This window comes from Triturus cristatus, chromosome 4_2 (assembly GCF_964204655.1).
Source record: "Triturus cristatus chromosome 4_2, aTriCri1.1, whole genome shotgun sequence".
NCBI classification, from domain to species: Eukaryota; Metazoa; Chordata; class Amphibia; order Caudata; family Salamandridae; genus Triturus; species Triturus cristatus.
In genome coordinates this window covers 509,722,762-509,748,587 of record NC_140586.1, presented here as the reverse complement: position 1 = coordinate 509,748,587, position 25,826 = coordinate 509,722,762, and the positions used below count along the sequence as shown (strand labels likewise).

The following is a 25,826-nucleotide window of genomic DNA, read 5'->3' as shown; positions in this document are numbered from 1 at the left end:
ATGCGACTGATATTGTCCCATTGTGTCAACTGGAATGAGCAACACGAGAAAAAGCTTGATCCGTCGGGAATCTCTGGTGGACCCTATGGGTCCGGATACCCTCCGTTTCATTAAGTCTGATGGACGCCTGCTTTATAGTGAGCTGAAGTGCAGATCTAGACAGGGTTGGACTGGGATAGAAAATGGCACCAAATTAAAAGTAGCCACCATTAATGAATTAGTAAACTAAAAAGTAGCTGATGTTTGTAAATTGGCGCACTTTTGACTTAGTGAAGACACACTGTAGAAGTGTTCTGCAAGGTTTGGAACACTGCATGGATTTGAGCTTGCTGCAAGCAATGTTTGTTATAATATCATGGAAATCCACAGTATAAACCGGCCCAGCAGACAATAAAACAGGCCACAAACAGTTAAAAAACAGGCCCACTCACAACCTGTCAGACCAGCCCATCGAGCACTGCCTGAATGCCCTATGGGTCAGTCCACCACTGAATCTGGATGAAAAGTGAGGACTTAATGAAAAAAGGTTAACAAAATACTAACATCAAGTACCTGCTATGAATAATGGCCTTGTAAAGCTTCAAAAGAAATTAAAATTGTAGTTACAATTTCAAACATTTTACTAAATTCAGAGGGGTTATCTTTAGCTGCATATAGCTAACTTTCAATTAGCAATGTGGTCTACATCTAATAAAGTTTGCACATGCAAACAGTTAAGCACAGCACACCGTGCCTGTGCAAAGGTAAGTTAAAAGATGCTATCTTTTGCATGGAGTTGCGTCACTTGAGCACCCATGCAAACATTTAGCAGATTTGGGCTTTTGTGTGATGAATGGCTTTCAAAACATCAGAATATCCACACTGCTGGAAACAGAACCGTACCTCCTTAATCACAATGGAACAGGCAGCCTGCAAACGTCGTCGATTACAAACTTTGCACTAGCCTCAAAGATGAACTGTTCGAGATTTATCAAGGATTGTCATTTGCAAAAGGGACACAGAATTTGTAAATGAGCAATGAGACATTATCATTGCTTGTTTCCAACATGAAGGAACAAGAAGCTAAAAATTAATGGGCTTATGCAGATAGATCTCCTAAAATTAAAAAAAGATGTCTTGTTCAACGATTTGTTCCCTCATCCAATATTTATAAAAGTGCATACGTTTCTGCATATACTTTGTTCATGCAAAAAGGCATGCGTACACATCATAGATGGTTACAGGAGCGGCCCGTGCAGGTAACAGTGGTGGGGCCAGGTTTGGGGGGATTAGACAGATAACAACAAGGGAAAATTAAATATCTTAATTAATTCTCCCACGTCGTCATCAGTCGAAACCCCCCTCCCACTCGGCCCCACCACTCTTATATTAGATATTGTCAGAAAAGATATTTTACTACTCTTAGCTCAACAACTACGCACCTTGAAGAGCTATGTATATAATATGTGATTTTGTGTGGAGAATTAGAGTACACCTGCTCTTACCTGTGCAAATTTACCATCACAATATTTTGGTCATCGATATTTTTGCCATGATATTTTGACCCCACGATGGTCTGTAATTGATATTCTGGTGGAATACCGACAACAACAACATCATTATTCTGGTGGAATGCAGAGAACATTGAGGAAGTATCTTTACCTTGGTGCCACATCCGCATGAAGTTGAATAGTTGATTCTAGTAACTGTGCAACACTAAAATCTGAAGATGGAGTTGGAGTCACTTTCACATCAGCTGTCAAAGAAACAATATATATTTAATAAATGTGAATGCATTATTTGGGGCTAAGAGCTCTGTAAGAAAGATTGAGACATACTGTTGATGACCGCGTTAGCCACAGCAGTGGAGTACAAGCTGAACTCCATTGGCAAACCAACACAGGTGGGAAGAAGTTGTCGCACTTCTGCGGCCAAAACTGGTTGTGCGAATTGTCCGGCGACGCCATTCAGAAGTTTGTGTACTGCATTCTTCACAATACTATGCCTTTCAGCTGGTTCATTCAGAGCCTAAGATGGGACAAACAGATTGGACGGTTAGCAAAGAGAAAGCAAACTTTGTTGAGGAAAACCAGCTACTTCATCTATTTTACCTTGATGGCACTTTGGATGACTTCCTTATTGATGTCAAGATATGCGATCTCCTGGCCAAATAACTTGATGTTGCCTGATATCAAGGGTACCTCCGATGGGAGTGCCTTCCAGCCCAGCAACTGTGGAAACATTGCATTTTATCAATCAAATGTATTCACAAGCTTCAACCTGTCAGCTGAAAAATATTTTCTGTCAACATTCGCTGTTTTCATCAATAGTTATCTGATTGAAACGTATAGTTCAATTAGTAACTAACCTTTTACCTTTTTCTTTTTCTGCTGTGTGAACTTTGTGGATAGGTAGGTGAGTGACAACTGGATGAATCATCAAAGATCAAATCTTGGGAAGAGAGTGGGCTTGTTACTCAGAACCATGGTGTTCCGGGGAAGGGTGGGGGTGGGGGGTAGGTGTCGGGTCGGGGGATACCACTTTAAACTTTTCTGAGAAGCTGATATTTCCAGGCTTGGAATTACTGTTTCTGAAAATACTGGGCCCAGTAACCCCAGACATGAAAACACAAAACCAGAATTGGACGCGGAGCTCTAGGGGCTGCTTGTAACTACTGTGCCTTCCCCTGTCCAACCTGTATGGCAAGAGGAGCTAAAAATGCTACCAACGTTCACATCCCAACTGCTCAACTGCACAGTATGAGCCAAAATAGCTGCATCCATTTTCCACCTGCGCCAATCAGGTGGCAAATAAATACAGAACTGGGAAAAAAAGACACAGATTGGGACTCCGTATTCTTGGGTCCATGTGTTATTTTCTTTTCCGGGGAAAAATTAACTTGTAATCCCTGAATTTTATTGCAAGTATACTGGATGGAATCAAATATTTCAGCCACCCTCTATCCCTGCATTTAAGTCTGGGGATCTCATCGTAATGCGGACCTTAAGACTGCCATAGGTGCAGGAAGACAGAATTATTTTCCAGATATTCAGGGTAACCACTTAGGCAACAGTTAGATTTAGTTAATCTATAGGGAATGTAGACCATTGTAACTGGGGAATTTGTTATTCTGGCGTGGATCAGGTCCACCTGAAACTATTTTGGAAACCCCTCATGTAGAACTATATCAACCTGTTTTTTATACGGGTGGAGACTACATTCCCTATCTTGATGTTATTTTTCATAAATAGAACTATCCAACTGTCTTGAATGTTGCATTTTTTAACTGAAAATGATCCGGGCAGCGAGCTAACTTCCGCAACATGTCACAAAGGCGCATAACTCAATATTTGTATTTTTCCCACATGTATATATTGGTTGATATAAATATACCACCACACAATTTCTTGCTGATTTGCAAGAACGTTCTGCACTGCACTATACAGGCCTGATTAGGAGTGTCCTGGTTATTTGTGATATGAGCTGTACCTCCTGGTACCTAACATATCACAATTAAGAGTTTGGTGGCAAAGGCTGCACTCTCAACATTTTCAGCAGATAAATATTGTCAAGTCAAACTTGCCAATGTTTGCTGGGGGAAAATAACCTGGGACACGAAAGGACGTGTGGACTTTGGTGCATTTGCCCAAAAACCTCTTATGATGCTTCATTTTATTGAGTGATTCTTGTAATCAGAGTAATTATTGCTCCAACAGCTGACGTCCCCCATGGAATCGCTAAATAGCGATCCAACGCCGGACCACTCGTGACCTGGCACTACTGGGTCTCTGGCGATATCTTCCAGTGATTCAATAGGGTCAATAAACGTCATCTACACGAGCTACCCTTAATACCATGAATTGACCTATTAATGGTATTAATGGGTGCACATCCTAGTATTACCTCTGCAATTATTATGGTGTTGCAGTTTTGAAAATGGGATTCTAAGGAGCCTCTGAATTATTACTTAGGACTTGAGTGTGAGTTGGCCAGTAGGACTGACTGAGGCACAAGTGTTTGTAACTGAATCAACATTACAAAACATTCCCAAATTTTAAACCAACCTGGAAAGATTAGTGCAGGTATACTGCGCCATACTGAATGTTGGAGCTCAGCATGTGGGAAAAGGTGTGATATTGAAAAGATATCCCCCATTCCAACCTGAAAAGCTCAGAAAGAAGGATAGTCCTGTAGAGGAAAAAAAAGCACCCTATGGGATCTACAGGGTTGGACTGGCCAATAGTGCAACTAGGCAGTGCCTGATGTGCTGGTCTAACAAATCAGTCTGTGAGCTACTTTTCTAGCAGTTTTTTGGGCCTGTTTTATGACCATGTGGACTGGTGTTTACTATTGATTTCCCTGATATGACCACATAGCTTGCCTGTAGCAAACACAACTGCCTGCAGTTTCCCATACCTTATAAAAAATACTCATGCAGTGTTTCTTTTCAAGCTCAAAACAGCCTGATTTGCAAATGTGGGCCATTTCTTTAGCTATTTGGCTGTGTCAATGGGATCTGTAGTTTAATGGGTGTATTATTGCCACCAAATACTGGACCAGTAGGAACGACAGCCAAGCCTGAAATTGCAAGACGATTAGGCGAAGAAAAGAGCCACGTACTTGTAAGTGGACAATTTCAAATAAAGGTACCCACATTAATGCGAGAAACATTGTACTCAATACCGGCTACACTGGTAATCAACAATAATTCGACAGTCTCTTCCTTATTTTAGAACAAAGTTAAAATAAAGTTGGCTTGCTTAAGACAACACTTAATTCTACCTAATGCATATAACCAAAGACTATTTACATGAAAGGTTGATTATCCCATATTCATATACCCTAGCATAGACTATCTGAGAGCAGGTGTCTGTCTACAGGCAGTGCACAGTTTATTGGCTCAAGAATAACTGGACTATTCACACACGCTCTTTACAATTAGGCTGAACCTATAACAATGTATATGGTATAACATATATTCAGTGAAAACTTCGAAAATATGAATTACCGTTTTTGCAATCTGTCCTATCTTTTTGTGCATGGGATATTCAGCAAATGGGATGTTTTGTTTTCTCAGCGTTTCCTCCAGACCTTCAGCTCTGACAACAATCTATGAAAACATATGAAAATAAATGCAAAAATGTTTATATCGTTTTTGTTAAATTATTCATACTGTGATACAGATATGTTACGTAAGCTGTCTTTAGCATCGATATATTTACCAAGGCTATATTATATGGAACAGTTTTAAAAATATAAAATGTTGGAAAGTACAAGGCATGCTATTAGAAATGTCTCATGTTTGATTAAAATGTCTGCGCTATTGAAAGACTAGCACGCACCGAAGAGGCTTCAATGATGGGACTGAAACTTATCTAACAATATTTGCATCTTACTGGGTTGTGAGAAATATCTCACACAAGACATGAGCAGGAGGGAAGGATAGCCCTGGAGGGATCTGTTAAGATGAAGATCTGGTAGTCTGATATCATGTAGTGTAAGACTTGAGCAATGTAGAATTGTATAGGAAAGGCTTAGAAAGAGTTGAACTGAATAAGGTAAGGTATGGGTAGGTGAATGGTTCTGTACATTATATCTGAATAGCGCTAAATTGTGTAATAAATGATCTGGTTGTGTAGGTTTTAGTAGTGTACAATTTGATTGGGTTTGATTAGTTACAGTGAGAATCAATGTATGATTATTGGGTGCATTCGGATTTTAAAGGATGGCATCAAATGGATGGGTCCCCAGACGTTAGTAAGGAGTCATATCCAATATGGTCCGACTGGATTGAGTTAATGTGAGCTGATAATGGTAGTTATAGGTGTAGATCTGATGTGGTCATATCAAGTTGTGTAAATTGGGTCGATAATGGTAGCGATAGGTGGAATCAGGTATGGTTGATTGTTTTTGTGTGGAATAATTAAGGGGAGGCTTGCGGAGGAACATTTGGTGATGAATGATTGTACAGAGTAGCATAGAGTGGAAATATGCAGAGAAGGCTCTATAGTGGTGAATCTTTAACCGTACAATTGGCAGCCTAGGACTGGGATTAGTGGATTCTGATAGGGCATACTCTAAGAAGGTTACATCAGGCAGAAAAAACATTGTAAGATAGAGTAGGATTGTGTAGTGTAGGGTGGGATTGGATGGAATAGAACAGGTAGAATAAATGTTAGCTCATGATCAGTCAGATTTGGTAAGCGCAAATGGGTAAAGTATATCTGGTACAGTAGGCTCATTTATGTTTGAATTGTATAATGCCATGTGGGATGGCATGCTATGTAGAAGGACAGCATAGAGGTGTGCCAGATATGATACAAACTAGGTATCTTGTAATGTGATAAAATAGCACCAAGTAAGTGGGATTTGGTAAAGTTGAATTGGATGGGGATGGATTTAAGAGGAGAGGTTTTGGAAGGCCAGAGCTGAGTTGAGTATAATCTATTTCGATTGCATTAGGGATAGCTTTAGGTAGAGTTTAGGACACAAAGGTATGGGTTGGCTAGGGATAAATCAGATAGCTTAAGACTGGGGAGGTTAGCAGCCAATAAGGGATGATCATGCAGCTTGTTGTAAGGTTTTGTTGGAATGGGTAGAGTCGAGAATAGTGTATAATTTGAAAGACAGAATGAAGTAGAGAATTGTAGGTCAAGGTAGGATCTGGTAGGATGGGATCTACTGAAGTAGGTTTAGCTAGATCAGAATTTCATAAAATAAGAATTGATATGTAGAAGAGACTACTATTGCCTAATACATGTTAAGATTGAGGATAGAGTGACAGGGATGATAATACTAGTTTAGCATAGTTCTGGAGGATAGATTTGGGAAGATGAAGGTCAAACACAGTGGAGGTAAGCAAAGCAGGGTGACATGGTGCTACAGCACGTTATTTATGTAAGTCTTGTGAGTGATCAATGATTTGGTTTTATCATACCTCAAGAAGATCGGCCTCTGCACCAGAAAAGTATCCTCTCAATTTCCCAAGCAGAAGTACGGGCAACATTGTACTTGCACTGTTGATCATGAAGGCATTAGCACCAATTCCTGCCATTACAGGATCTGCAGGTAAAAATGCAACTTTTCTATAAAACTAAACCTCTGATGCTTACAGAGAATATTGACTTCAAGTGTATGTCAAGTACATGCAAAGAAGCCTTTGTAAGATTCTACAAATTATTTCCTGCAAATTAAAAAACTAAACTCAGCATGACACTTTGCAGCCTTTTGGCTAGGGTATCAATAGGCAAATACTGCATACATACATACATACAAGTGTAAAATATTTTTCAAGCATCTTAAGTAACAGATTCAAAATCATAGGGACATTTTAAAAGTATTATTCAAAGATAATTATGCAGGTTGAAAGAAGATCCAATAAAATAATAAATAATGCCCCACAAAAGATCTTCTTGGGACTTGCTCATTGACGTGGTTTTTCCATGGCTACTCTATGAAAACAACTTGTTTAGTGGAGAAAATGAGTTGATAAAGCTGTAACTAGTTTGTATGGAATTACATTCTCAGTGCTACAAACTGCTATAATCTCACTGCTTGTGGGTCTACTAAAATACGTTTGTGGTTACAAGTCTATGACCAAGGCCTGAATGTGCTGATGGGTAATTGCAACAATGGTGTGCATTTGCAAGAAAAAGAAGCTCAAATGATGAGGAGCTGTACATAGACTCAATATTTTTGTAAATCTGAGCCTATGTAAATATGGGTTTGCGTCAATGTCTGTGGGTGACTGCATGGAACGCCCATGTACGACCCATAGAGGGCTTACCTGATGCAAAGTAATAAAAGGCAGCACAATGCACTGAGTTGTTTTGGCTTACAAAGCCATGCAAATCAACATTTGTGCGGCTTTTTAAATAGCAAATAGAATTTTGTGCCCGGGGCTGGCTGCGTCAAAAAGTGACACTACCTCAATGCAAAATCTTTGTAAATCTGGACTTAAATATATTTAGGTTCCTGATTAACATAGCAAGTTGAAACATGCTAATGATATCTGTGTGACAAGCAAATTCGACACAGATTTAGCAGACCTGACCCAGGGCCCTCAGAATCACCTGCCAAGCCAAGAATGTTTTTATTTGGTGAGTTGTCACACCTCAAACACCCCCTCCCCAAAGCTACCCCTCTGGGATGTAAAATAAGGTCTTAATGTTCCAAGTTCAGAAACATGTCAATCTTCTCATCTTTCCAAGGTGGACTCATGCTGTAGAACCTCTTTCTCTGTGCATCCTATCTAGGTCATGCTCCTTTTGCATTGATACCGCTCTGCTTATACAATGATTCCCCGTTCTACCATGATCTCTTGGAACTGGAAAGTTGGTGAGATTGACCCCATGGTCATGTTCTTCGAGGTGGCAAGACCCACACTTGCAATACTCTGATTTATAAAATGCAGCATCCAGTCTTATTAGAAACATGAGAAAAGAAATCCAAAGCAATCTTGGCGCACTGTCTTAACAGTGCTGCTCCACAACAGAGTCAGATAATTGAAAAATATTTATCCTTTTAATGCTACTCCAATAGGTTAATGGTAGTACTTTGAGCACCATACATCCTTCATCTAACTTTCAAATAGTCTTAGAAGATTGATCATGGATCTGCATCTTCCACAGTCAAATATTTCAAGTACAAATCTAAAAGGAACACCATTTTCTGAGGTGTAACAACACCCCTTACAAGGTTAAGCCTTAGATAGATGAATATTCCAAGCTCATCAATTTGGATGAGCCTGTAGAAAATTGTGGGCTAATTCAATACTAGATGCATGCATCACTAAAAAGCCAAAAGCCCCAAGATCGGTCTTGTGTAAGATCTCAGCAGCCAAGCATAGAAAGTTTGCTTCTAACACTAGAATTCAGTTGAATAATCATGGCTTGCATTACATGTAGCGATTCATGCCAAGCTGCTGCTGCTTATGAGCACTGCAAATAGTTTTAGTATTACCCATCATAATGGTACTAAACTCACAAGGTTCGAAAGCTCAACAGGCTTTACCAGGATTCAATCTCATCACCTGCAGATGGTCCCTTTTCATAACGGCATGGGTTTAACTCACTAAACTCTCTTGCCAGCCTTGTTTTGTAGCCAGCGCTGTGCAAGAATTATCTAAGCGGTTTTGAGTGAACATAGCTGATAGGGATTATTGTGAGAAACAGTCTAATTTTATGAATCAAGTAATGACCGCTAATGTAGATTTAAATCAGAAAAGTAAAATAAATCACTAAGGGTCTTTAGTGATTGAACATTAAAATTGGGTGCTGCCTCTAATTTGTGATTGTGCAGTGTTAACAAGCAAGCAAACACCGGTGATATGCACCTAAAGATTTATCCAGTTTTTCAACAAATTTGTCTCAATGCTCATCTGCTTAGATTTGTATCCACTCCGAAATATTTGCATTCTTAAGGTTTGGGTTTGATTGTATTAGGTGCCTTCAGGTATGTTTAAGACACTGGGTACTGACTATATGCATTTTTGCATTTGTTCGATTACAGTGTGCAGATAAATGAAAAAAGTGGTGTCTAGACCCCATGATTCATTAAGGCTGTGGATATATTATTCAATCAGAAGATCATGGTAACAGGTCATTGAAAAGCCAGGACTCCCAGTCGTTGCAGAAGGACAGCAACACCTCTGTTTTAAGGAGATGGAATGGCAACTCACAAAATCTCCTGTAAGCCATGATTTGTACTTCGTGTGAGTGACAAAGCTCATTCCAGTGCTATCATTTAGCTCTATTGCCTTCACAGGTAAACGTGGGTCTTTTTTAAATGTATCTCAACATAAAGATGCACTTTTGATCCAGAAGGCATCACTGATCAAATGCTTATCCTCCTTGAGGCATGCAGAAGCGGTGACATTAAAATCTCACATCTGGAAGGAGATGCAGGAACGTATGAGAGTTAGCAATGGCCTCAGCCCGCTGAGATTTGCACACACTAAGCTATATGAGCAACCCGTAAACCCATGAGGCCTTGGAGTAATTGCAAAACTGAACAGTGGCACTTGCAATGCTTTATGCTTTGTTTACCATTCAGCCTGTCGCCGGCTGCATCTAGAGACACAGCACCGCTAAAGCCAGGCTTTGACCATTGAGATGTGTTTCCAGTGGTTCAATTCCTGTCCCTGGGTAAGGCATTGTTATTCATAATTCATGGTAAAGCCTTTAACACTTTCCTAATGGCAGGGGGGGTGTCATGCTTTTTACGTTCCTTCCTCCACTGACGGCGGCAAAAGATTCCTCAGCCGCAAGGTCTACCCCCATTGTTCTTGTCCTGATCAGACCTGGCTACCTTTCTGGATTGTAAGTCCATTGATGCAATTAACCAACAAACATACACAAATAATAGCCTTGAGCGGGCTTATGGACTATAATGTTTTTTAAAAATGTGTGTTGTTTGTTAAAAGAAACACGTGTACTTGTTGGATGTATATTTTTGTGGTTCTTAAGCTCACGGGGACAGTGTGCAATTGCTTTTATGCACAGTGATATGATTAAAATGTATTTTGCTATTTTCTCCTTTTGAATGAACTTGAGAAAGATTACTACAATTGTTATGGTGGGCTGAGATTTATAAGAAGATAGCATTAAATGATGTGTGGTATTTTATCACATATATCCTTTATATGTGTTTTAAATGATAGCTATGAGTGCACATAGTTTGTTGCGCTCTGAGATTTGCAGGCATAACTCTATGGGAAATCTCCCATATACCATCTTTAAAAAAATGTTGAATAAACAAGTGAATCGGAATACCTTTCTCAAGGATAAGGAAAAAATAAGAAAAAGAAGCCATACTCAGCTGTGTAATGAAACTTGAGGGGACCCCCTGCAAAGTACATGAGGTCCCCTCCGATACCCCAAGGCCACCACCTACCACTTTGGTCCCAGACCCAGTGTACTGCTCTTAGGGTGCCCCCTGGAGCTAGCCCCCCTCCACACAGAGGGGACTCAGCGGACCAATGGTATGCCACTGGCAATGCTGGAATGACAATCAATACATGCAAGTGTTTACAACACCAGACCTATCTGGCTGGAAGTCATAAAGGCATTTTAAACTAAGACTGTTGCAACTATGATTTGGGTTGAGCGCATCCCAAGATTTATGCAAGACTGTGCTTGCTTTACAAGAATAAATATTGCACGTACTCTGCATTTGTTCCACTCTTCTAAACTAATGCAGATGTTGGTTTTGACTGATCTTTATTTAATTCAGCATTAGAGCCTGTCGAAAAGAAAAATTTCTCTATGAGGCATGATTTCCGAACTGTAACTGTTAGGTTTATTTAATTTATGGACACAGCGGAGCGGCTGCTATGCAACAAAAATTCTCCAGTGACTGTTCCAGAGAATGTTGGCATCTGCTAGAATGCTAAGGTTTGCAGGTTTATCATCAACATGGTTGGTGGATTCATTTGTTAATTGTGAACAGCTTCTTAAGCTTTTTTGATTATTAAATATTCTTATATTAACTTTAAATAATACTGTAACTCATTGGCCACCACTTCAGCCTAATAGATTTCTTTAGAATTTCTTTATTACTTATTGGTTTGCTGTAAAATGTGATTTAAAGGATGAATTTATTGGCATTGGGCACTTTAGCTACTGTGTCTATGGTTTTACAGCTTGCTCCTCAGATCATAGAACCGGCTTAATCTGAGGCTTCAATCATGTGTCTCAAATGCCCTCAAAGAGGCAAGTGAAGAACACTGCTGGAAAGTGCTAAGAAGTACAACAATGTGAGAAGAGATGCATCGCTGATCAGCAGCATCAAGCTAGGGCATCCCAAAGATCCTCAGAAGCTGCTTCGGTGCATTGGTTGGTCAAAAGCTGAAGTGGAAGTGATCTATAATGCAATCTTCTTTCAAAAGCCAAAAGTTGTTTTGTATAAGATTCCTTCATACAGCCATGGGATACTGGCTAAAGGATGAAGTTTCCCAAGCCTTCTGGATCCAAGTGGCTTATTTAAAAAAGCTACTACTGTAGCCATCCTCAGGTTATTAAGAAGAATGCCTGAAGCTAAGGAACAATAGTCCAGCTTTTGAAGAATTGTGGTAAGGATCTCAAAATGAGCTTTGGCTGGTCTGGCTGAAAGGGAGGTTCCAGATTTATAATTAGGCTTCACAGATTAAAGAAGACTTACGCTTTCCAGAATCTTTGAAATTAAATCCTTAGATAAAGGGGAGTCTGAAGCGGGAAAGTTGGAATTCTGTAATTTTCTGGATAAAAAAAGACATTGATAGGCTCTGCCTTTTCTGGCAAGGCAGTCAATTTTTCTCACCGTCCTGATGGTGAACGATAATTTGGCAGAAGGTTTGTTCACGGAAGAAGAAATCTTGATGGACATAAAATATCATTTTGCTTTAAACAATGCTTTTAGAGGTTAGGGCAGATTTACAGACAACAAATGCCATGGAATACCAAGTAACACACCAGTTAGACAGCCTGATGGCATATTTTCCCTAAAGTAGTAAGTTCACCTCTAAACCATGGCGCACATCTATGTTTTCACTTGCAAATAATTAGAGATGCTAAACGGTGCCAAATAAGGTTTGTCAGTTTAGTGAAAGAGTGAAGTAGGTGGGAACCTGTTGTAACTCACCCAAGGCTTCACTTAACACTGTCCCAAATTCTATCCATGCGCCAGTGTGTAACCTGTGCTCTAACCGCTCATTCCCCCATCAGGTGCAGTTACATATCATAACAACATTAACAGATGTGACATTGACATTTTTTTAGTGACGGCACAATGAACAAAACTGATTCTGAATGCATAAGCAAATAAATAATCATTTAAAAGAACAAATCCTTTTGTTTACTCACATTTGAAAGTGTCGATGTAGAGAGCTTTGCTATAACGATAGCTCAGGCGATCAAGCGCCGGGTTGAGCATCTTAATAGCAACATTACAGGCAGCAGCCCTAAAGGAAGGAGCATCAAATTAGTCACTACAGGAACAGATTTGCCAGCCACAGTAACATACTGTGTAGCATATGTAGCCAATTTAGAGGCAGAGATCTGGCTGAACTCACAGTTGGTGGAGTTCTGGAGATTGGCTTTTGGACAATGACTTCATGTGTGAGTAGGTGAAACTCGCGAGCTGCAGGTTGAGTTTGCTCTCCTTCAGTGCAACACTAGCAATGGTTGATACCAAGGCAAGGCTAGGCTTAGTTTCAAACAGGACCACGCAGGCGACCATGCGGACTTCAGAACGAACCCTGCGGTCCATGAAGATTTGGAGCAGAATGTCCTGAACCTGTAGACAGAAAGCATTGTATCATATAGAGATTGACTTTAATTAAGAAGGTGAAGCTGTTGTTAGTGTCCTGGTTGTCTTTGGATGAACAAAATGGTTAATTAGTAACACAAAAAAGCAGACATAGTGGGTTTGATTTAAAATGCTTGTACCCATGAGTAGATATCTTTGCAAATCAAAGAATGTGGGCATTCAATTATGTCATGACAGGAACATGTAAAGATTTTCAGTGCTTAAGGCAAGATTATATTTTGCAAGAGGAGAGAGTATGTTCCCCAACATAAAAGCAATTGTTTAGGCTTCTCTTGTACTTTGGTGTCACACAGTGGTTGAGCCTAGGGCTGCTGCTATAACATGCCTTACGGATCTACTAACGCTCAGTAGAGGTTTTAACTAAAGCTTGCAACATAGTTAATTCCATTAGAGAGGGATAGCTACTAGCAAGTACACTGTCAAAATATCTTGACAATAGAGACATATTTTATACTTTGACCAGTTTCTTCTTAAATTATTTATTTCGTTTTCCATCTGCATCATCCCTCGAAATCTCCCCTTACACGGCCCACCGCCCCACCGCTGCTACCTGCACGGACTGCGGCTGCTCCTAACTATTCAGCAACAAATATGGAATTTAATGTAGATGACAGCTTGGTTTAACCTCCAGCTGCTAGGTGGGATTATGCTCGAATTTAGCATTTGTGGTCCAAATGAAGAGGTACAAAGGGATGACCCTCAGTGGGCAGTGGCCCTGAAATCTCATTGGACCACTAAGACGAACCCAAACACATTCTTGCACAAACAATGCTTTGGCAGCTCACAGCTTATGCACTCTTATCCAAAATGGTCTGGAACCTTTGGCCACTGCTGTTTACTTTCCAACACAGACTAAACCAGATGCATAGGGCAAAGGAGACTGAGGACACACCCTTCATGATGCTTTCGACACACTGTGACTCCTCTGGACCTGAAAGAAATCCTTCCTGGCACCTGTCATGACCACTAATGAATGGGGCCTGCTCATGCTTCAGGTGGAACAATTACAGGCAATTCAAGGCCTCCAATAGGGGTGGGCTAGCCATTCTGCTACTCTGCCCTTTGCCAATAGGCTGTTTGCTAGAAGGCTGCTTTTTCAGCAAGATTGGCTGCCATGACGCAAGCATTCACCCGTCGCCCTGCACTGGACGAGACATCCAGGAGTATGAGTCTGGTGGGAACATTTTTGCCTGGGTATGTTTTTATTTTCAGTCCAGCCATGTCCCCTAAATTAAAAAATACAGTTAATAAACAGTGAGGTAGGCAGGGTAAAATCCTTTTAGAATTGGCAATATGGATTTAAAAACTAAAATATGATTTCAACAGCCAGCCGTGCAGAGCGTTCTATGGCATATTATATCTAAATAGACTACTCAACAATGTGGGTTTCAAAAATAAACACTTTCAGTATATACTTAATAAAATACTGAAATGCATTCTATCCTACTGCCAGTAAACAAGTTTGGGCTGAGATTAGGCTGTATCTGCGAATTTCAAACAGTTCCCTATTTTGGGGCAGGTAAGTTTTTATGGTCTTCAGTTTTGTACTCTACATTTCTGAATATTGTTGTAATCTATAATTTTGAAGGAGTTGGCTTGCATTACAAGTGACCCAGGGCTATATGTATGACCCCGTTTGCGTCGCTTTTGCGCCACACAACATGGTGCCGAGCAACGCAAACCATGAATCGTGTTTTTGAAGCCACACCACTTGGCGTGGCATTGAACAGCTTTAAAAATCTGGTGTAATTCAATGCAGTGAAAATCGCTGCTTTGTATTACTCTGCGTAAGGGAAGCAATCCATGGGTGTTCCGTGGTAAACCTTAGAATGTGCCAAAAAGATACGCCTCCCCAGTAGAGGCGTAACGAGGAGAAATGTGTTTCTCTCTGTTACTTTCTCTTTCTAGGTGTGCTGCATTCAGCGGCACACATAGATAGAGGAATATGCCTCTAAGGAATGTTTTTGTGCCGATGTCACTTCCTGCACAAAAACTATACTGCATGCAGCTAGACACTCTTGCACCATATTGCAACGGTGTCTGCATTGACACTAGGAAGCCCATTGCGCCAGGGTAAAGGACGGGAATGTGCTGTATGCCTTAAATACGGTACATTCCTGCCCTTTCTCAGTGACACAGTGCAGCAAGGTGACGTCCTGCGCTGCACTGCACCACTTTGCTATGAAGATGGCCACAGTGTTTGGCCAATATTTATTGTACCAAATGAAATCCGACACCGTAGGGGTCAGAATTCATCAGGGCAAATATAGAACACCCTGTCTCTGGTGATGGGGAATGGTAACCACATTTTGCTGCTTACTGCACTAAAATCCAAATTACTGGGCATTATTCCCCTGATAAAGTTCAGCAAACTTGAACTGCCGAACATTATCAGGAGCAAAATTCAGCAGAAGAGTGGTGTCAGCAGCCAGACTCATAATTTCGGTATACGTAAAAACTTGTCAATCACTTCCACAATGAGGGCCCAAATTTCTACTTGGAAAGGTGCAGATTTATCAAAGTGGTTGTGGTGAATTGATGTACCTTTAGACACAGAGGGGCAGATTTATGTTCCCTGGCGCATCCCTGCAAATCAGCATGGATGCGCCAGGGAAGATGCGTCACGTAAGTTTACCCTTGCGCCACAATAGATGCGCCGCATTTACAATGCAGCGCATTGTGGCGCAAGGATAAACAGATGCGTGACGCATCTGATGGCGGAAGGTTGGCGCATTGCTGGAGTTGCGTCGCAAGCGCGACGCAGCTCCAGCAAGGCTCGGGGGTGCCCTATCATTACAATGCAGCGTCAATCCTTACGCCTGCTTCAAGCAGGCGCAGGGTTTAGACGCAGCATGGCCGGAAAAGTGACTGAGTGAAATCTTGTAGATTTCACTCAGCCACTTTTCGCAGGCGTTCCTGCGCCGGAACGCCCCCCTCCCGTGCAGGTACGCCCACATATGGCGCAAGCTTTACAACGTGACGCATCTCCCTAGTTGCTTCACGTTGTAAATGGGGCGCAACATGGCGCAGGGTTTACGCCGCCGCTGCGTCACAAAAGTGACGCACCGGCGGCGTAAAAGTGGCGCAAGTCCGTCATAAATCTGCCCCAGAATAATTAGCAGAAGTGAGGGCCCTGTGCCTGAAGGAGCTTGCTCATACCTGAGCATCCACATGCATATCCAAGAGCAAAGGAAGTCCCAGTGATGAATAATTAATGTATTAGCGGATGGAAAACGTCATTGAACCAGCAAACAGACTTCCTCAGTTAATTTTCAGTTGCTAATGGTGTTCACCAAAAAGCACAAACAGGACCTTCCAACCGCATTCAGCATCTAAGTAGGCTATTGAGGTGACCCTCCAGGTTCTGGTCTGGCTGGAGCGTGTACTTTCTTACCCTCCTTGGATCCTCCTTGCCGATGTTCCTGAGGGCCATCACTGCATCAGTCTGGACCCTGACCGGGAGCTGGAACGCGCTGGAGGAGAACACTGGCAGGAACTTCTGGATGCGCTTGATACTGGCCGGCTGACCCGCATTTGCAAGAGCCTTTAGAGCCAAGGAGATGTCTTCTTCATGGGCCTTGTTAGCTGCCTCATTAGCGAGAGTATGCAGAGGCTGTAACAGAATACACGATGCATTTAACACATTTTCAGACTAATGAGGAATGCTATGGTATATATGTGTATGGAATGGTAAGGTGGAAACTAATTTCCACTTCTAATTTAGGGTTCAACTAGCAAAACTACTTTGAAAAAAACAATCTGAATTTTTCTCTACTAGGATTAGTCCTATATTTACAGTGACATTTCAGAATTTTGAAAGAAAGAAATCTTGTGACTATTAATGCCAGTTTTAGATCTATTTAAATGTCAAACACATTACTATTTTTGCATATAGGAATGTATCAGGTGTACATTTCTGAACCCAAATATATGAAGCAAAAACAGTTCTGTTGAAACTATTTTCCTTTCTGTGGAGCAAACCTAATGATTGATGGTAGAGTTCATGATTCATTCACATTGAATTGTATTTATTTCTGCTCTTGACAAAAATAATTTCAGAGCATGTTTCTGGTAGGACACTACCTGTAAGTTGCTACTAAATGTCAACACACTAGAATTCCAGACAATGAATTTCTACCTCTCTGGCAGGATTGTTTTGTGAGCAAATCCCATTTGAGATGGCAAAATCTTACCATTTCTGATTAGGCGACTACTAGAATGGGATTTTGCTTTCACAAATTATGTTTTGTGCACAATTACATTGTTAGTGGGTGTGCAAAAACGTTTGTGAGTTGGGCCATAATGCCAATTTTTAGAACACAAGGATGGGGAAAAGGGGCGCAACGCAGGCCCCCATAGCTCCTGCAGTTCAGGGGGACCCCAATCGTTCAGGGGCCTGCCAAAGCTTCAGAAAGGGGCTTTCAGCCAACAGTCAATGAATATCTGTGAACGTGAAGAGGGGCACGGGAGCCCCTTTTCACATTCTGTAGGAGGTTCCTATCATTTTGGTTTACACACCACTGGGGGATATGACGTCCCGTATATATGGACTGAGTTGTCAAGCACTTTCCCTTGTCCCCATTCTCCTCTCCCCCAAACAGTGATATAACTGTGCTGAATGAGAGAATGCTGCATTTTGCCAACTGCAGATACGTTTCACTGAGCTACCGACACTCACCTCAAGGGCTTCTTCAGGACACACTGATCGCGATGCGCAGTACTTGTTGACCATGGAACCGTAATGGAGCGTTGCCATCTTGTAAAGTTCTGGAGACTTCCGAATCCTGGCATCAGTCACAAACTCCTGCAGACAGGGGAGCAATGATTAGCCCCATTAGTCCAACAAGATCAGGCCAAACTGAAAATGCTAGACCGTGGTCAAGAGTATCAAATCACACAGTAAAACCACTGTGCAATATGAAGTGGTTCGGATACAAAACCATTGATCAGTGAAAGGTCTATCAATTCCCCAACAAGTGGTTGTCAAAAATTGTTTCGCCTAGACATCTGATTCAGGGGCAATTTGTATGAATTTGAAGTAGTGTGAAGTGACCTACCCTGCACCAATCCCAGAACAGTCCTGTGCACCCATATATGTAATATCCATCCAGGATGTGGACCCGCCCTGGTGCTTTGCTTCATCTGGTGCAAATACATGTATATATTATATATGATATGTATAGTTATTATCTATTTATTTTGCCTATTTTATATGCCACAGTCAAAGTGTCTCTACACTGCACTTGGCACTTTTTTAAGCAAATACGAATAAATAAATAAAAATGAACACAGAAACAAGTAATTATATAACTAATGAGTATCAGTGTTAATGATTGGGGAAGGTTTCGTGAGCCACTTGTTTCTCCCTGACACTAGAATGGAAAATAATTTATAAATCTTCTCAAATGACACTTTCCATATTTGTGGTAGAAAATACTGTTCCACAACAGCAGAGGGTTTCTTCATCAGAGACCTTAATATATAACTAATATTCACTTTTATCAAAACTTTATTTCATTTGACATTTGTAAGTAATTCTCACCTGTTCACAATCTTTAAATATGTGGACAAAGAATCAGAATCTCCCTAAAGAAATCCACAGTGATGTCTCTAGATGTGATTTTAGGCGGACACGAAAGAGGCCACATATAAAACTGGCAGTTTCACATACAACAGGTACACACACATATATATATACATACCAAGTAGTTTAAGCGTTGAAGCGGACTGTGAGTTCAACATTACTATGGTCTGTGGAAGGGGAATGATCTTTAGAGTGTCTCAATCACTCCCGTTGTACTTTTCACACTACTCTTTTCTGGAGTCTCTTTGTTAGAAATGTACATTCTTTTTCTCATATCTTTCCGAAATTATCAATCTGCATATCTTTCCTCTTGAGCACCCGCTTTAACTCTCTTCTACACACACTTTCTTGCATCTCCTTCAATTCATAAATTGTGCCCTTCACACAATGCACCCACTCACCTTTACACACTGCATTTTCTATAACTTTCAGCCTGTCAGTATTTTGACAGCTGTGTACCTCCTTCACACGCTTTCACATATAATCACAATTATAATTGCCACACCTGACCATTGCTCTGTGTGCTCCGCAGAGAAGCCAAGGATTGGATGAGCATTTATTAAGAAGCCCTTTATAGTGCATTGACCGGCACCGTGACAAATTTGCAGTGTTCGGCTTGCAGTCTGCGGCTCTTAATTGTGGCCCTTCCACCTCCTGAACTCATATACTTTTAACACTACACACTATACATGAGTAATATGTTGCTTGACAAACCTACAGAAACAGCCCTTTCTGGAAACAGCAAATACTCTCAGGGACTCCAAGTGTAAGTAGAACGATAAATGGAAACAGGAACTGCAACACTGTTCCCAGGTTGAGAGGACAGTGTCTGTTTTTGCTGGCTGGACCAGGACATTCACAGATGGGGATCCTGACTCCTCAGCCTCCCCCTCAGCAAAGCCAGTCCAAAATAGACTTCCCCATGCTCAAAAATCTGATGATTTGGCGAACATTCTATATGACTAAACATACTAAGTGCAAGATACAGCATTTCAATTAATGCTCAGAGCATGGAGTCCCAAAATGAGGTACTTACCGCCGCTGTCTGAAGGGTGCGGTGATCGGCCTGTGTGTACTGCATGGCGAGCATAATGGCCTGAATGCCTTCAGAAAGAGTCATGTCCTCGTTGTGAATGCACTGCCTAATAAACTTCAGGGACTCAGCTGTTCCTGCCACAGGGATTGCATTCAGCAGCCAACGCCTGAAGGTAAGAGAAGGATTTGACATTATATTGGCTGAGTCGACCATAGACGTGTGTTGAAGGACAATTACTTAGAAAGATGTTCTCACCTGTACTGGGGTCTTGAAGCATACTGTTTCCAAAGTGCATTGATATTTTCAGTGCTTGCTCTGCGCAGAAACTGGGTGAGTTGAAGGAACCTGGCCGGTGCCTCTTGGTGGACCTCTTGTTGGTTGCTCTGCACTAGATGCTGCAGAGTCTCCACAATCTACAGTTGACACAAAGACGTTACCCAAAATATTAGCATGATTTGTTAGCCTAGGATACTAGCCCATTCAGGATGAATACAAAAAACTATGTGTACCTGGGCTTCAGAGCTTCGGCTTTTTATCAAGTGGATGGGCATCTGCAGCAGTTCCGAAGCAAAGTTGTATTGAAGGTCTCCACGATTCTGCAGCTGAGTCTGGGGCTCTTTCACATTATTGCTTTTACTCTCCACCAGGGTGAGCACTTGCCTAGAAAGCAATGGGGAATAAATGAAGTAAGTTCTAATTAAAATATTTCTTTTTTCAATAGATTGATGAGCTACCTATAAATCATAGTCCTTTAAATGTATGTATTCACATACTGAATTTGAGTAAAATCAAACACGTGACATGTTTGATATTAACCTCATAAAGAGTCATGTGCAGATTCTCCAGGGAGTTACCGAGCCACAGCCCTCCTGGTACCAGAGGAAAGGAATTGCAGGACTGAGTTTAAATTGCTTCTGCTCATAAATGTGAGAATGATTAAATGAACCTGTTGAATGGTGAGTTCTGGTGACTCTCTGGATATTTGTTTATCTTTCCTTGACCTTTTTCAACCTATTGTAAAACATAGAGTTCAAGCAGTTTCCTGCCATTGAGTATTTACTCTACATATTTATTGTCATTTAATATTGTGTCTGCAGTTTTACAGGTGACATGAGATTGAATGCACTTGTACTATGGCCGATGGCATATCCGTCACATTTGTGACAGAGTATCCCATTCACCAAACTCTAAATCAGGCCCTCTTTTCTCTGTGTTTATTTATTGCTTTTATTGTTTTGTAAAATTGTTATAGGAAGCCTCTGTGTAACTGGTGAGTATTGTGATAGCCGATGTGATGTTAGCAGCCCTATTATAGTATGCTGGACAATTTGTTTCACCAGCATAATGGAGAAGTTGGTATTTGTAACCAGTGGTGTGATTTTGTGTGGAATGTATTTCGAATCCAGCCAGATTCAAATAAGTTTTATTTTTTGATAATGGGATACTTCTTAATCCCACTGGCCAATTGAGTGGTAGAATGTTACCAACAAAGAGGATTTCAATCTTTGTACAATTCAGAATGAGGTAGTGATTGATTGGTGTATGTATTTCAGGCAGATATTACTATACTGCCAATTTTTATTTGTGCATGTTTAGATGAAAGAGGACCAAATATTCTCCATATACCTTTAAAACTGGAGGAGATGGTGAAAAAAAACTTGGGATTGTGGTTTCATAAAAATGTTGAAATTAAGAGAAGTGAGTAAAAATCGCAGTACGACCCCACACAGCACGTGGTTAAATTTCAACGGTGACTTGATGACTGTGATTTGAGAGATGTTAATGGCACCACTGAAGGGCCATACCAGTGACCAGTGGGTCAAGATACACCGTCACAGAATGTTAGGAAAGAAATGAAGAAGTAAGCAAGATCAGGGTGACTGCTAGCAAAATTGAATACATAACTTTTCTTACCCTCTGGGCATGCTATTGTGCCTTTCTATATATTAGTGGCCACTGAGTATGCCAAATTCTTGAAATAAGGACGATTAACTATAGTCTTGCTGCCCTCAACACCCTTGCAATCTTATTTTTAAAAGTAATGTGCCTGCCAGTATGTGTGCTCACAATTCTGAACTTCCTACCACTCTGACAGCATTTCTAAAACAGTTTCTTCCAACACATTCCAATTCTTTGACAACGATTTTTGATTTACACTGATCCATACTTTTGATTTACTTCAAGCTAATTTCCCATACAAATTATTCACCTTGTGGTTAAAGAATGTAATTTATGTTAAAAAGATGGTTGGATGGCCCGCCCTGACCTACCTGGCTTTCATGACTGCAGCACCATAGAGTTCATAGAACGGGGAGTAGTGGTACACCTGCTCAGCGGTAGCTTCAGTGATAAGAGCACCAATATCCTTGTTCTTCAACTTGTAAGTGAAGGTAGCAGTTCCCCTCAAGTTCTTTCCTCTCTGTGGAAGGCAAGAAAAGGTAAGTTGTGACCATTGAGCAAATGCATTTAGAATGTTAATAAATAGACACTAAAACAGGCCCACCTGCTGGCAGGTCCTGCAGGTCTCCATGTACGCCATGCCAATGTTCCTTTCTACTTTGTCCTGACAGTTATTGAGATCCTTGGATTTGATGACAATGATTCGATCAGCCTTCTTGTCTTCCTGGATGACATACCTTGTGTGGCAAACACCAGTGACACCGACCTGTGAAAAACAGTACATTTGATTACAATAATGTTTTCCATTGTTAAAAATAACAAAGATAATTTCCTTCCTACAAGGACTAAACCTATGATTTAGTAGAAACTGGTAGATGCCAACCTCCTGTAAATCATAGATGTTTTGGTTCTTCTTAATGGTGAGTTGAAACATGTTGACAATTCCTTTCTGAATGTTGATCACAGTTTCAGAAACATCTTCTGGGGCATAAAATGTTCCGACACGTCCATTGCTGTACTCAAACTTCACCGGTCTGGTAAGCTGAGCTGCAAGAGCCTGGGTCAGCTTTGAGGATCGAGTGAATGGATCCTTGGGAAAGATGCCATTGTACTCTTTGATTTCAGGAGATGTGATCTGCAAATAAATGGTCATCACATTAGAGTTTCTATTGGTAGGAGATTACAGTTCTGCAAAAACACTTAGAAAATAATGATTGTAATGATAAAAAAACTTGATGGTATTGGAGTGGTGTTACACAAACATGCACAAACAATCTCAGGGACAGAGAGAAAGAGAGAGAGAGAGAGAGAGCGCGTGAGACAGATAGAGATAGAGAGAGAGACAGAAAAAAATAAAGAAAGAGAGAATACATGGCAAGTAACTGTGTAATATGGTCCATTATTGTTTAGGGGCTCTGGGTAGTGAGATCATAACCAATTAAGCCAAAGGTCTGGTGATTTGTAAATGTCACCATAGCATAGGTTGACTATTATGTATTTTTTATACCACATATTTAATTTGGGCTAATTATATTTGAAATGCTGTTGTCTTCAAAATGCAGCCAATGAAGGGCACTAGTTGAAATTAAAATATTTAGGGTTTGTTTACCTTTCAGAAATACATTATTCATAAATCAATGAATTATGGTGATGGGCAGAGGACATATGTGATAATTTGGCTGCAGCGTTTATATTTATGAGTTTACTGCAATAAACAACAAGTTGATCGAAGGAGTGCTTGAATTAATTTCAGCCACTGGCGGTTATTCGAGGCCATTCTGTTGTCCATCGTTTTTTGCCTGCTATGCCACTTAAGACACGCTATTATGACACTTTAGTTATGTACAAATCAGCCTTGGTCCTGCGCCCAAGCTACCAGGCCTGGTACCCTCTAGTTGCGAGCACAAGCAACACCAAACCCAATTTTACCTACTCAGAACTCATTTGTGAGTTGTAGCTTTAGTCTCTCATTGATGTGTCAGCGAAGGTACTAGGGCGGGTGGTTTTAAGTAGTCTGATGGACTGGGCTGATGAGCATCAAGTTATAACTGATGTTCAATTTGGTTTTAGGCCAGGGAAATCTACCACCGTCCAATGCCTCAACCTGTACCTTATTTCAGCCAAATACACAGTAGTCAGTTCAGGGACGGTGTATTTGGCATTTATGGACCTAACTGCCGCTTTCGACAGAGTCAATAGAGGGAAAGTGTGGACACTAATGGGCGGGCTTGGTGTGGATCCCGGGCTTATTAACATCATAAAAACATTGCATATGAATACCACTGCTACGGTCAGATACAGTCAGGCTGGAAATAATACAGAACTCTTTCCGTGCTCTTGGGTAGCTCCCTTCCTGTTTACGCTGTATATAAATAGTCTTGATCTCGCACTAAGCACTTTCCAGGCAGACCACCCAAGGATAGGTACCCGTGGAATTCCAGTTCTGCTTTATGCAGACGACGCGGTACTCCTTGCATGCACTCCCAAAAGTTTGCAGATCCTAATAGATGGGTTTGTATCTTTTATGGAGAACCTGGATTTGTCTCCCAATTTGGCAAAATCTTACATCATGAAAAGCCAGGTAAATCCTATAATTACACAATTGCTTCTTATTGTTTAGGTAAGGTACAGTCCTTTTCGCATCTGAGGATTTTATTTGATGGGCGATTAAATTTTAAATATTTACTAGAAGAGAAGTGCCGAACTTTGGCCAAATGTAACGGATCAATAATGAACTTTGCACAGAGGCTAGGACGGTGGTCCCCAGAGCAGATTCTGAAATTGTACAGCTCCATGTGTTGTGCCAAAGTGCTGTATAGCAGCGCGGTGTGGGGATTCATTGAGGTGAATCAATTACAAATAGAGGAGAACAAGTATTTCAAGCGCCTGCTAAAAGTCCCACAGAGCACGCCAGCCCACATTGTACATGAAGAACTGGGTGCCCGTTACATTACGGATAGGTGGGCTGTCAACCCTCTAGTTTGTTGGGTAAAGATCTGGTTAAATGAGGAGGCTGCACTAAGCAGCCAGGTTATAAAAGAATGTCTCTCCCTGGACCATGGACTTAAAATTCCCTGGCTAAAATATGTAAAGAAGTCCTTTGTGAAAATTGGATGTGCAAACTTATTTGATAACCCCTCGAAAATAAGCACGCAGGATAAGGTACTGGTTAAGGACCGGTTCTTTAAGTATGCATTGATGCACCGGGAAGACAGAGAGTTGTCCAAACCGTCGGTGAGAGAACACTTCGTAGCCAGGTCCACCGAGGGCATTGAACCATACCTGTCCTGTATAAGTAGTGCCCATGATAGATTTTTAATGACTCAGTTCAGGCTAAATCTTTTGCATCACGTTTTAGCAGAGCTGGCAGGGTTTACACTGCACTCAGAGATGAAGGGGCCCTGTGGCTGCGACCACAGGTCTCCACAGGACACCCTTCAGTTTGTTTTATTTTGCCCATTTTATCTTCATCCCAGAAGACTTTTTCTGAGGGGTGTTTAAAAAAAAAGCCAGATTCAAACAAGCACAGGTGGCACTTTTATTTTTAAAATTGGCCCCAGATGCTTTTACACTCTTGTATTATTAATTTTTTAAGGACTGCATTTAGACTAAGGTCCACAAGGGGTAGTGTCAACTAAGCCCTTAAATGGGGTGGACCGATGAGAGACATGTTATATGTGATGTTTGTTCTTTTTTATCTATATACTTAAATTGTACCATGTAGATTTTAGATTGATGAATTGCTTCTTTGCATTTTAAAAAAAGACAAAGTTTGTACTGTAACCTCTATTGATAAGCTGTCACTTTTATGGTATTTCTTATATGCCGAATAAAGAAGTAAATAAATAAAAATAGTCTTGTGTCACAGTGTGCACAAGACCAGTGATGGGTAGACCTAACAAGGGCTAAATAGGCAAAAAGTGGTCTGCGGCTGCCTTAATACCCTCTCACAGTGGACCTGGTCTGGAAGTATTGCTGGACTGTTCCTGTTGTAGCAAGACCGAGGTTGAGTTGCTTATGGCT

General features: G+C 41.0%; 1 protein-coding gene across 1 annotated transcript in view; it reads right to left on the bottom strand.

Annotated features, from left to right (window-relative positions):
• The window catches only part of LOC146834635 (vitellogenin-A2-like), an 89,117-nt gene that overhangs the window by 48,813 nt on the left and 14,478 nt on the right, over positions 1–25,826 (bottom strand). The window contains exons 4-18 of the mRNA XM_085602104.1: positions 22,687–22,938; positions 22,408–22,569; positions 22,175–22,323; positions 20,414–20,564; positions 20,160–20,317; positions 19,905–20,070; positions 17,963–18,088; positions 16,679–16,897; positions 13,028–13,251; positions 12,819–12,916; positions 6,917–7,041; positions 4,988–5,089; positions 2,091–2,210; positions 1,818–2,007; positions 1,642–1,735 (exon numbers count right to left, since the gene is read on the bottom strand). Of these exons, the coding sequence (XP_085458230.1) occupies positions 1,642–1,735; positions 1,818–2,007; positions 2,091–2,210; positions 4,988–5,089; positions 6,917–7,041; positions 12,819–12,916; positions 13,028–13,251; positions 16,679–16,897; positions 17,963–18,088; positions 19,905–20,070; positions 20,160–20,317; positions 20,414–20,564; positions 22,175–22,323; positions 22,408–22,569; positions 22,687–22,938 (2,336 nt within the window). The remainder of the gene's footprint in view (positions 1–1,641; positions 1,736–1,817; positions 2,008–2,090; positions 2,211–4,987; positions 5,090–6,916; positions 7,042–12,818; positions 12,917–13,027; positions 13,252–16,678; positions 16,898–17,962; positions 18,089–19,904; positions 20,071–20,159; positions 20,318–20,413; positions 20,565–22,174; positions 22,324–22,407; positions 22,570–22,686; positions 22,939–25,826) is intronic.